The sequence below is a fragment of the Salminus brasiliensis genome, chromosome 1 (genome assembly GCF_030463535.1).
Source record: "Salminus brasiliensis chromosome 1, fSalBra1.hap2, whole genome shotgun sequence".
Lineage (NCBI taxonomy): Eukaryota > Metazoa > Chordata > Actinopteri > Characiformes > Bryconidae > Salminus > Salminus brasiliensis.
Window position 1 is genome coordinate 74,099,262 of NC_132878.1, and position 13,060 is coordinate 74,112,321.

A 13,060-nucleotide genomic window follows, 5' to 3' on the forward strand; every position below is an offset into this window, starting at 1 on the left:
TACTGAAGGGGAACGGAGCAATGGTAGACACAGTGTGTGGTCTGTTAAAGTGAAATGAAGGGTTGCTTGACTTTTTGGTGTTGTTGTTCAACAATGTTTAGCTCTACATTGTATTTGATCTCTTGTATGCTCCCTCTAGTGATCAGCAACACAGAATTGTCCAGTTAAACTGGCAGAGCAGAGCAGTGGGAGGTTTGCCATAGAATTTTAAAGGGCCCAAATAATGTTTCCCCTTTTAAAAAACACTTAGGGGTCTGCTGTAACACTGATAGAGTTTCATAATATGCCATGTCACTTCTCACTCTCTACAGTCCATTAATAGAGCTACCTATACAGCAGTTTAGCTTCATGCTGAAGTTGTGCTAAAGAAGTGTTTCAGTCGGGATTGCTTTGGAATGATGCACAGTGCAGGGCAGGCAATCAGAAATAGCTTATTTATAGGTGTAAGTATATCGCTGCTGTCCAATGAAGAACATGTTTCTCCCTTTTTGTCAATTTTTAGTTTCTCCATTCTTTGAACCCTGTAGCTGCTCCGTAAGCTGTAAACATAATTGTAGACAAATACACCAATAGAAGTGCTCTAAATTACTAGGAATAAACTCCTATTTTACATTGACTTCCATTCAAAGTTAAGAAAAGTTTTGCCTTCTCCTGCAAAGTCACCGTTTTGGAGATACATGTTTTGAATACTGTCATTGGATGGTGACGATATGCGACGGAATATGGTATATGTATGGTAAATATATTTTTGGACCACAAAATCCAAACAGCCTGTTTGTTCCATAAATCAACACAAACATCAGACATTTTTTACACTAGTCGTCTGGAATCAGATCAGAATCAGAAATACTGTATTGATCCCTGGAGGGAAATTGCAGTTGTTACAGTTGCAACCATTTGTGTAATAATAAACACTATATAAATAAGCACCAAATAAAATACATTTAGTACAAAGATAGAAAAAATAGAAAAACTTGAAAAATGTACACATACATAAATGATTTAATACAGTAAAGTGGCATATTGGTAATAACTGTGATTGTAAATAGGGAAAACAATGACACCTGTTACATACTGAGAGTAGTTTCAGGACCTGTTACAACATAATTATTTACTTGTTTGGTAAAAATGGATTTGGCTTCATAAACAAGGCAGAAATCTGAAGAACTGAATTTAGTTAAAAACATGAAATTTCCATAAAACATGAAAAAATGTACAGGGAAATCCAGTGTCTTCATGGTGTCTTTAGGGTGTGAATAACTAGCTATGTTGTGAATGGTGAGGCTCAGCTGTTGTAGACTGAAGTCTACAGTATGTACATATTTATGTGATGTCACACAAACAGATAATCGCGTTTATCAAGAAATGACCATTTTAATATTTGAACATTTTGTTTTTACTGTTTAATAATACATCAAATATGTTTCTTGGAAATAAGGCAAGCAAATTTCTTTGTATTATAAAATAGACCCTTTAAAACAACAGTGGATTCCCACATAGTTTTCTCTGTGTGCTCTCTGTGTATACATTTAGTATACATGTGGTATATAAATAAGCATATAAATAAGCATATAAATATGTATATGTACAGTTTTCGTATTGTTTTGGTGTTTATGTGACTGAGTGTGCTCAGGAGTGCAGTGTGAGTGTGGGAAAGTGTTGGACTGTGCTCCCCTCCCAGTGGCAGGAGCGTTTCCCCTCAGCTGCTCTGTGGGCTGGCTGGCTGGCTGGCTGGAGGGAGGATGGAGGGCTGGAGGGAGTCACATGGACCAAAACTTTCTGACTGATGTCCACAAGACACTGTTGCTCGGTCTATGCCCGTCTTAGGACCTAGTGCTTCACCCTGAGGGCACCCAGTCAGTCAGTGAGTGAGTTAGTAGGTTTACTTAGTGAACTGGACATTAGCTTGGCTCAAGCTCAGTTTGTGGTGTTGTTTGTTAGACCGGTGAAATTCAGCCTGTTTTCAGCATGTTTCTCACTTTTGGCTTCTCCACGGATGGTTTGAAACTGTGATTTTCGACTACAAACAAATAAAAAGGATTCACACGACCCACTGGACGCCTGTAATCGCGGAAACGGGAGTTATAATGACGGAGGAAGGTAAAGCAGAGCAGCGGGCTGAAAGCACCGAGAAGCAGCTGCGTCTGCGCGCCTGCGTGCTGGGGGAGCTCCTGAAGACTGAGCGGGACTACGTGAACACACTGGAGTTTCTCTCGGTACGTCCAAACATGCTGCCCACCAACACACTTCACTGCCGATTCACACTCCTCAGACTGAGGCAGATCCGTTTACTGTACTAGAAATACTAAACGAAATGGGTCAGCCCAGCATTACTACTGCTAACAGTCACCGGACACCGGCATCCATCCATCCATCCATCACCATTATGGAATCAACAAGTGCCTTACTTTGATTGACAGGTCACATTTAGATACACTACCCCTCTCATCCAGCATGTCTTCTTAAAAACTTTTAAAAAGTCCCTTTTGGCTTCAGTAAGACATCCTCTATTCTTCTGTGGGAGGCTTTACACTAGATTTGGAGGAATTTATTACATTCAAGCAGGAGAGGATTAGTGAGGGCAGGTACTGGTGTTGAATGGTAAGTTTCGGCACTCCAACAGCTCATCCAAGTGGTATTGAATGGAGCTCTGCCTCTCCACTTCCACTCCAAGCCCAATGCTGTGGGGGGCTTCATACCCCTCAACCTGTAGATGAATTCACTCATTAGAAGGGCTGTCTGGATACATTCGGACTTGGATGTCGTGTAACAAAAGAGTAACATATCAACAGGAGTAACAAGAGAGCTCTAAAAAGATTCATAAAACGGTTCATAAAAAGTAATAGCTAGTGTACGATACACAGCATCCGAAATGATGTAACAGTAAAAGTGCATGATGTGTAAAACGACTGTTAAAAAAGCTGTGCATGAATATGTAACAGGTAGCACTGTATGCAATATTAATGTTTGATTGGTGTATTCCTTTAAAATCCCATGCAAGTAATATCTGCGGTAGTTTCTTCAAACCCAGCTCCTCCATCACCTCGTCAGAGCTTTGAGGTGTAAACTCTGATTTCCAGTGGTTTCCTGCTTTGGACAGGTTTCTTACAGCAGTTGGTTTCCTGTTGAGAGTCTAATGCAGATACACAGTGGGAATGTGTAATTACCTCACTTCAGACTCTGCAGCAATAGTGTTCAATTTAAGGCTGTGGATTGTTATTGTAGAAGGCTGTAGCAAGTGAGAAGAACTCAACGTGGCTCTGGAGTCTCAAAAACTCATAGTGAAAAGGAGGGATTGAGTTAGCCAGAATTAGAAGACATGCAGTGCATTGAATGTCATTTTAAACAGCTGTAAAGTGTTGACGGTTTGCTTTTGGGGGATTTCTGTGTTGGTAAAAATGTCGCTGATGGCGCAGCATCTTCATTTAAGTTTAAAATCCTTTTTTCTTTCCTTTTTTTTGTCTTAATGAGACACGTCTTTTCCGACATTTCAAGCCAGACGGTAGGACTTCTGGTGCTCTATCTAGCACATTGAGTATGAAAGGACAGCACAGGGACCTTTACCGTGAGCTATGAAGGTGCTTAGTCCAACAAAACATAAAACAGCTGTACCAACATTGGTCTAAGCACGGGATCACGGTGTGACAGTGTGGTGGGAGCTTGTAAACCCAGAGCTGCTCTGCACATCTAAAAACTCTCTGGTTGAGCTGCAGCTGTTTGAGTAAAATTCATTGATGGTGTTTCAAAGTGTCCACGATATGTGTTGTATATTACAGTATATTATGTATTGAATGGCAGAGTTCACTGTACTGCATGTGTGTGGTGTGTAATTGCTGGGTGCCTTTGGGATGTCTTTGATACAGTTTGACAAATTGCAGTCCCAGGCCTGGCAAATACCTGCAAGGGATAGCACAGGTATCTGTGGCGCAGATTCTGCTGATTCTACAGGCATACAGTTGCAGTCTAATGTATAGGCCTAAGGCTGTAATCCTCTTTAGCGCTGGGTGAATGGCGTAAGATTAATGGCATTACAGAATAAACAGAGACTCAAAGGCAGGAAGGAGAGGAAATGGTCTTAAAAAATGCAACCATGCAGCCATGTGTCTGAGACAAAGGAGTAATTTCCAGGCCTCAGATAAGGCCACAGCAATTGTATACGGTGATCATGTTATGCCAGGTACACACTGATCACCAGAGCTCCGAGCTGGGTTAAAGAATAAAAACCGAAAACCCGGAAACAAAGGATATTTGGCTAGAAATAGAATGTAACCAAGAAACATTTACTATTCCAGGACAGTTTATTTGAAAAAGGTATGTACAGGCATTCTGAATACTGAAAACTCTGGAAAATCAGCTTTCGAGTAAATCATCTATTATCAACACTAGAAGATGAAGAAAATGTACAGGCTAACAATTCAGTGAGATGCACAGTTTTATGTTTTTTACCAGTATGTAAAATACGATGTTTTGCTGGCATTTACACATACACATCTATCGCAGGTATGGACGATATGGCACAAAAGTAATATTAAATACTATATAAATACTGTATATATCACAATATATCAGTTTGTTCAGACATTGATAAGATTACTACTAGATTACTAATATAAGTAAAACAAAAACAAGCATGGCTGAAACTCCTATAAGGTAACTACATTTAAAAACATTTATTTAAACATAGACACTGCCAAGAACCACAATACGCTGAGGAAAGCATATTTTCATATTATTTATCATGATAATCATAACCAGATTACTCCTTCCCAAAAGTATTACCAAGCCCTGATACATATATATATATATATATATATATATATATATATATATATATATATATATATATATATATTTGACTGAGAATGAAACATGGAGGCATGTGCATGTGTGGATCATGAAAACGTCTCAATGAATCAGGACGCTATATTTTTGCTCAGCTCTAAACACTGGTGTCACCTATCTTCTAAAAGCACAGCATGTTTCTGCCTTGTTCTCGAACTGCCTTCCAAGTATTTTGCAAAACTACTTGCACACCCCCCCTCCTACATTATTTTCCCACCCAGTTAGCTTCCTAAGCGCTATGGGAACCTTTTGCAGTAGAGCAGGGCTAAGGGCACTGTGTTGTGTGTCATTAAGGAGGTTATTTCCCACACCATGTGTATATGTGTGTAAGTGTGAGTGTGTGTGAGTGTGTGTGTGTGTGTATGTATGTGCACATTCCTCTGTTAGAGCCTGTGCCACAGATGGTTCCAATGTAGGTGCAGAGGATTGTTTTTGCTCTGACGAAACTGCCGCTTTTCCTAGAAACATGTCATCTGGTCCCATCCAGAGTTATATCATCAGCCTTCAGAGAGCGCCTGGCTTTATTTTAAGAAACGGGCCCCACGAGTGATGAAATATTTATACATTAGCACACCACCCTGGGCAATGCTTGCGTTTTATTTAGAGCGACGCTTGGCCTTTTTATGGAAAAGCAAAGCAAAGCAGAGTAACTTTCTTTATTTGCCCGGACTGAGTGCTTTTTAATTTGCGATTTGAGCTCAAAAGGGTTTTGCAGAACGTCTTCCACCCGCTACTTACAAAGTTAGCTATTTCCAATTTGACTTAGCAGCTCTGACTAACACATCAAGGTGGGCTTTTGGTGGTTTCCAAACCACTAGCTATGTATCCGCACGCTTCTATTGATGATTAAAGCCCTGCACTGCGTCCTCCTACGCGCGGTGGAGAGACCTGGGGAAGAACGTCTTTCTTCACGGAAACGTCACTCATGGCGCTGATGATCAAAGTCTCTGCTTGCTTCATTGGAGGTCTGAGCCTGATCACTCTCATTTGATCGTCGTCGGCAGTAACACCCTCGCAATGTAACGAGTTTCGACAGAATTCGTGAGCACTGCAGCACCAGGGTATTGCAAAATGCAAAATGAAGGTGCCACTTTAGCTGCATCAAACATAGCCTTATAAATCCTCTGAAATCAAAATGGTTTGGTCACCCCTTAGTGCAGTAACAGCCTATACTTTTCTAGGAAGGCATTACACTATATATTGTATATACTGGCATATAGGATTTGATTGTGTTCAGCCACGGAAGCATGAGTCACGTCAGATGCTGATGTTGAATGATTAGTTTTGTCACTCCAACTAATGGATGACCTTATCATTCCAGAGAATGCAATACCACTCCACAGACCAATGCTGGGGGGCTTTATACCCTTCTAGCGCATGCCTGCCATTGAACATGGTGACCTTAGGCTTGTGTGCACTGAGCATCAAACCTTTGGACAAGCAGCGTATGATCTGATTTCTTTGCCAAAATAGAATTCCTGTGAAGAAATCCAACAAATGATGCACTGAACAAATTTACTCCCAAATAATGGTAGTTAAATTGAGTCAATATGAGGTTAGAGATTTACACCTGTAGGCCATTCTGCAGTCTGAAGGCTTGGGGCTGTAATGAAACCAGTGGTGGTTGCCCTGTTGAAGACAATGGCTGAGTGCAGGGCTGTGTTTTGTTGCCTGGAGGAGCCAGAGAATCTGTGCCATGCTGAACACAGGGCAATCTGTATGCGCCAGCGTTGGGTGGAGGGCGTCTGTGCCAGACAATATGGCTCCCTGGTGGGACAGGCTCAGAGATATTGCCAGCGGGGGGTTCTGACGCTGGAGCCTGGGCTTGGTGCCTTCACTTGTAAGCCGTATTTCCTGGTGGAGGAATTCCTGAGAGGTTAAAAATGCAGAGAACAATGGCGGACGTGTTGGCTGACTTGAATGCAGAGTAGAGCTTGATGTTTGTTGATGCTATGCATTAGGCCCAGTCTTACTGCTTAACCTGTAGAATTGACCTAACCATGCCCTTCCACACATATGTTGTTTCATAGCTACTGTTGAGAGTTTGCAACAAATTCGAACTTGGCAATATGATGATATTTGGCCCTGTCACGACAAATTATATCACGGCATGTCACAATATGCTTTTTGACGATTTTATTGATATCATGCTCAGAATTCTAATGTTTCATTACATACCCTATACAGACAGGATTTGTTTTACGTCGGGAGGTGGAGTAATGTAATTTTCCGCCTGACCAATTCGCACGGGATATGAAATCTGGGCATAAATGACTGTGAGTTGCTGCTCGATAATAGCAAATCTTAAAACCCACCCACTATAGCAATAATTTTTATTTAATTAAATCTGAGCTTGAAATATAGCTATTGTTGATGATGCGTATGTAGGCTATAGGCTACACTACACAATGACTTGCCTAAAGCAGACAGCTGCATATCACCTTTGGGAAGTCCTTTGGTTCATCTTCTGGATTTGACTGAGGTTTGCCACAGACTCAACGTAACAACCCAATGTATGTGTGCATGCACGATGAAACTAAATGCCTTCTTGTGCGCCTTGATATTTATATGACAGAATATTTAACCACATGCCAATTTGCCTGGGACTAACATAACCTGAGGTTATTTTTATGGCTTATTTTACAGAAGGTAAAAGGCACCGCAATCTTTACTAATCTAGGGGAAATGATTGACATGGTGCTTTCGGAACTCAACGAGAACCTCATGTAATGTAATACCTCACCTCCCCATGTATTTCTGCTTAAATAGGGCTAAAGACATAATCAGTCCCGTTTAACTGGGTTTAGTGCAGTGTGATTATTAATATTGCTCATATCGTTTGCTGCTGTTTACATTCAACATTAAAACCTATGACAGGTGAAATACACTGATTATCTGGTTATAATGGCACCTGTCAAGGAGAGGGATATACATGTCAGTCAACAAGTGAACAGTCTGCATTTGTAGGTGATGTGTTGGATACAGGAAAAATATGCACCTGTGATGGTTACATGACTAAGTCAGAGCATCTCTTAAACATCAGGCAGGTTTTGCTGAACCAGCAACAGTGTCATGGATCTTGACTCTTATTGATGCGATCCCTGGCAGTCCATCTCGCAACCTGCAGGAAAGGATCTGCTGCTAACGTTTTGGTGCCAGATACCCCAGAATGCCTGCAGTGATTTTCTGGAGTCCATTAACTCATTTACGTGTTGATTTTCATTTGCTGTGACTTAGGTCACTTTAAAAAATCCCACAGTGGAAAAGACCACTTTCTGTAATGTGAAAATGTCAACTTCTGTTACTGGAATGTTCTAAAGCTTTTAATTTAAAATGCCAAATATTACAAGTATTTTCATATCACAATTGGCCAAAATGTCCATTTCTTAGTCCCTGTACAGAGAGTTTGCTCAGTGTCGAGGAACAGATCTCCATGAAAAAGTTGCACAATTGTGTCCCAGTGTATGATGAGCCAAGAACAGTCACTGGCTCTGGTCCTGAGACAGAGGAAGCGTCCTTAAGGACTGTCTCTAAGGACTGAGATTAGAATGGCTTATGTAACCGCTCATTATAGATCTTGATAGCAGGAGCTTTTTAGATAGTTATGTTTATTTTAGATAGCTGCAAGCCAGGAAAGTGACAGCTCCCCTACAGGAACGACTCTGAGGGAAATGAACATAGACATTTCAGAGTGTGGATAGAATTGATGTTCTTTGCAGCGCTTTTGTACATTTTACTCTGGGGAACAGCGTGCCTCGACCATTGAGCTTGATACATTGGTCCAGAGCATCCGACATTTAATCGCCCAATGGATTCCATGATGAGCACATGTGGGACAAATGCGGTACAGAGAGTGCGAAGGGAATCCTTTCATGTCCTAGTTTCAGTAGGAAAACAGAACCGCTGCTCGGCCTAATACGTTCCCTGGAGCCTCGGTGCTGTACTAAGTGGTCCCTCTGCAGATTTTTCCTTCGCAATGGTTTGTGGGTTAGAAGAACTGACCACCCAAAGTCATGTTTTTAAACCTTGACAATAAAACTCAGTAGAAAAAAAAGGAGTGTGACACTATAAAAGCTTAAAGGAATTTATTTTCCTTTTGGGCTTTTGCACTCTTTTATGTCCATGTACCCTATTTTATATGGTCTCCAGTGAGTCATCTTCCTTTTCAGAGGAAATCATTTCTCATACAAGCAGATTAATCACTGCTGTGCTCTGTAATCTATAACCAATATTGTGAAACAAAGAACTGGTGGTGCTTCTGCCTGCGGTGCTGCAGATCGTGGGGCTTGCATTCCTGAATCCAAGGATACAAAAGCATGTCATTCCTTCTAAAAAAAATAAGTCCTTGCTTTTATGCTGGATGACAAGCCACCTATTCAGGTATACAGTGATGATGACACACAGTGGTACTGATTTTCAGTATGGGTGTAACAATACAGCGCTGTGAAAACGTATTTGGTTCCTTGCCAATTTTTTCTATTTTTACATGTTTGTCACATTAAAATGTTTAAGAACTAATTTTATTGGAAGATAGTTTTGTTCATGGTAATTCTTGCCTGGAGGTGAATTGACTTTTATTCATAAGCTGTAAAACACGTCAGCGGTCCGTGTGCCTCAGTTTCAACTTTCAGCCACAATTTTGCCAAGAATTTCCTGTGGACTGGCATACCAACCATATCTGGTAGACTCATATGACCGTACACCTGCAAATTCAGCTACTTCCTTCACGCTTTGGCCTTGGGAACTCCCATTTGTGATACATTTTCCGCTTATGAATCCCGCGGTGTACACCACACAGGTATTTATAGCCAATCAGCCCTGTGCAGCGCCATCTGCAGGAGTCTAAGGTGCCTCAAACATGCAAGATGGTAATTTTATTGTCCAGTGAGCTTATATATTTATACACGGAGAAAATAATTTGCCCTTAGCTACTAAATCACCCAGTTAACCAAATTCAGTTCACAATGCATTGAGCTTCACACCCAAACCTGTGGCATCTAAAGACCACTTGATAAGAACCTACGTGGCAATGTGAAGCAGACCACATTCCAAAGTGCGTCTAATATAGACAAGAAACGAAGTAACTGAAATCTCCCTGACTGGAAAGGGTTAGAAAGCCATTGCTAAGGCTTTGGGACTCCATTGAACCACAGCAAGAGTAGTATTCAGTGTATTCACAGCACTGTGCATCACAAGAATGTGCTTTCTATTAAGAGACGGTAAAAGTGGCCCAAATCTGTTCTTTTTTTTATCATATGTGACATATGTTACTTGCATGAACAGCAAAACACATTGAATCTGATACTTTTGATACTGATTTAAGCAACTTCCATGTATGGTACTGAGCTCTGATATGTATCCGATACATATTAATGTGACCTTTGAATGTTTATGCAAAGTTTACAACAATCTTACTCAATCAGAATCTTGCTTGAGTGGTAGTAGGCCCCTAAAGGAAACTTCATCAAAATTCCTGTTACTAGGGAGACACTTTGCGGTTTTCGTTAGCAGGACGACTGAGAGACTGCGGACAGTATAAACAAAGAAGCATAGTGTCCTCTAACAGGAAAAAACAAATGAACAGCTCTTCAAAATCAGGGTCACTTTAAGGATGTTTTGAAAAAAGGAAAGGTGTTAAAGAAACTTTGCATACAGTGAGTCTTTTCATCCAGTATGTATCTCTGCTCCCTTTTGCATTTGTGTGCTATTTCTAGAATTTTTTACTGCAGGTAAATGGAGAAATGGAGGCCACTAAAAAAACATCAGCCACTAAACATCAGCCACTAAAAAAAGTTTGTCCTTCATTAAGTTTTAACATCATTTCAGCTGGTTTTGACATTAAGACCACATTAAGACCACATTAAGAAGACAATCCCAGCTAGTAGAGAACGTTATGGGGATGTCCAGCAAATGTTTTTAAACGGTTTCAGGAAGGTTAGCCTGTAACGTTACTGAAATAATGTTCTAAGAACATTCTGAAAATGTAGTATAATAATGATGTGCATTACAGTGTTATTAGAATGTATCTTACACAACATTCACGGTTAGACCAAAACTTGCATTATGGAAACATCTGAAATAGTTTTCCCTATAATAAAATGCCAGTAAATAAAATACAGTACAGTAAAAACATTGATACAACTATACATAATAACACTGATGAATTATAGTTAATGAATGTTTTCCAAACTTAATAATTGGAGCATTTATTTTAACACAGAAGATTTTCTGAAGTTATACTGATAATAAAACAATTAAAATCATGACCTTATAAAAAAAGTACACCAATAAAAAATAAGTAAACAAATAATTAAGTAAGTAATAAATAGTGTTGCACCGATACCAATACTGTAGCGCTATCGGCGCAGTGATTATCAGCAATAGGGAGCATCAATACCATAAAGCTTGGATACTTTATGAAACCAAACATTTAAACAACCAGTAAACAGCCAGTCATAAATAGTTTTTTTCCCATTAAACAGATATTAAATGAAATTTTAGCACTTTTTCTTTTCATGTGCTGTTTTTGGTTCTAAAACCGTTAAGTTTTAAAGTTAAGTTTAAGCAGCTTGTTTTAAGGCCACACACTGAAGTTTGTAAATGTGAATGTGAATTTTAAACACTACATAAAAAGCTGTTTGGTGGAGCTTAGCAAGACTATGCTTCCCTAATTCCCTGATTTTCATTGTTTCATAGCTCTGAAACTTTTCAAATGTGCAGTTACTCAAGCAGTACATGCTGCTATTTTAAAGGATTATCAGGATTTATAGCCATCTTTCGAGTATTTAAGCCAGAATTGGTATTGGTACTCTGTATCGACAGATACTCAAAAATCTGGTATTGGTTTCGGAAAGAAAAAAGTGCTATTGGTGCATCCCTAGTAATAAATTAAGTAATGTGAACGACCAAGCAAGCAGTCAGATTTGGGCCTCTTTCACCTGCCATGTGAACATAGCTGAAGTTTACAAACACTCAGCATGCATTCTCCTTTTGCATTTCTTCTCTAGTCTTCTTAGTAGATTATGCAGTCAAGCATTGCTGAGAATAATAAATTGTGAACCTAGTATTGTGAATAAGATAAATTTGTGTATCGTTACATCCCATACTGTCAGTGTTAAGTGTATATATATATATATATGTATATATATATATATATTGAGAATTTTCCCACTGCGGGACTAATAAAGGATTATCTTATCTTATCTTACATCAGTTGCCATAATAACACGTTTATATATACATTTTTTTTAAGTTAACTTAACTTAGTTTGGTTTATTTAAAAGTTCTCCTAATTCTCCTAACATTTTGTAGTACTGCTGCTCAGTTTGGCCAAGAATACATATTGAGTAAAGCCTCAAAATCATTAGTAAATGAGCTGCAACTGAAATTACTTGAATATTTTGTACATTTTGGGTGTCTTCTTCCTTACTTTGTTTACTACTACACTAGTCTCATGGGGTTGCACCCCTGTGGTCGTAACTGCAGTACCTAAAACATGAGGTGATGGCTGAAATGTGAGACCACAGACTTCCTGCCCGAAGGTTTCGAGGATCAGAGAAATGGCATTTACTGACATGCACCATGGCTTATGTTAAAGCGTCACAAAGCCTGTGGCGTCAGAGACGTCTTGATTAGACAGCAGAGTGTTGCAGCAGTGTGGTTTTGCAGCGAGTCTAGCTTTCTCTCTACAGTGTTGGCGACTATTTTATATGCAGTCTGGAGCCCTGCTAAATGACCTTGTTAAGGATGACTCTACATTGAAAACCATCTTCAGTCTAGAGCTGCAGTTCATATGTGTCTGGAATGCTGGCCCTGGACATGCCCTCAGCTTTTATTGCCGCTCATTTACTAGAGTATCTGGAGAGTTATTAGTGTTGTTCTATGACACACATGACCACTACTGAAGCTGAATGAGGCGCACATCCTTCGGACAGACAGACAGACAGACACCAACTCTCACTCTCCCCCGCAGTGTCACAGCACCATATCCTCAACCTACCTTCCTGCCTGTTAATCTGCAGCCTTCACCCTTGCTGCGATGGCCTTTTCCAGTAAAACTTCGGACACAGTTTATTTTAAGTCATATGTCATGGTTGCATGCATGCAGTTAGTTTCTAAAGGAAACAACGCTCTTCTTTTGTGTACATTTCTTTCCAAAATACACAATATTTAAACAAGCAGTTATAAGTAGACGCCAAGGTGTGATCATATGTCAGTG

General features: G+C 39.9%; 1 protein-coding gene across 1 annotated transcript in view; it reads left to right on the forward strand.

The window, feature by feature from the left end:
* The first annotated feature begins 1,754 nt into the window (after positions 1 to 1,754).
* The window catches only part of prex2 (phosphatidylinositol-3,4,5-trisphosphate-dependent Rac exchange factor 2), a 156,906-nt gene continuing 145,600 nt past the window's right edge, over positions 1,755 to 13,060 (forward strand). Inside the window, exon 1 of the mRNA XM_072688847.1 lies at positions 1,755 to 2,216. Coding sequence (XP_072544948.1) covers positions 2,088 to 2,216 — 129 coding nt within the window. The 5' untranslated portion in view covers positions 1,755 to 2,087. The remainder of the gene's footprint in view (positions 2,217 to 13,060) is intronic.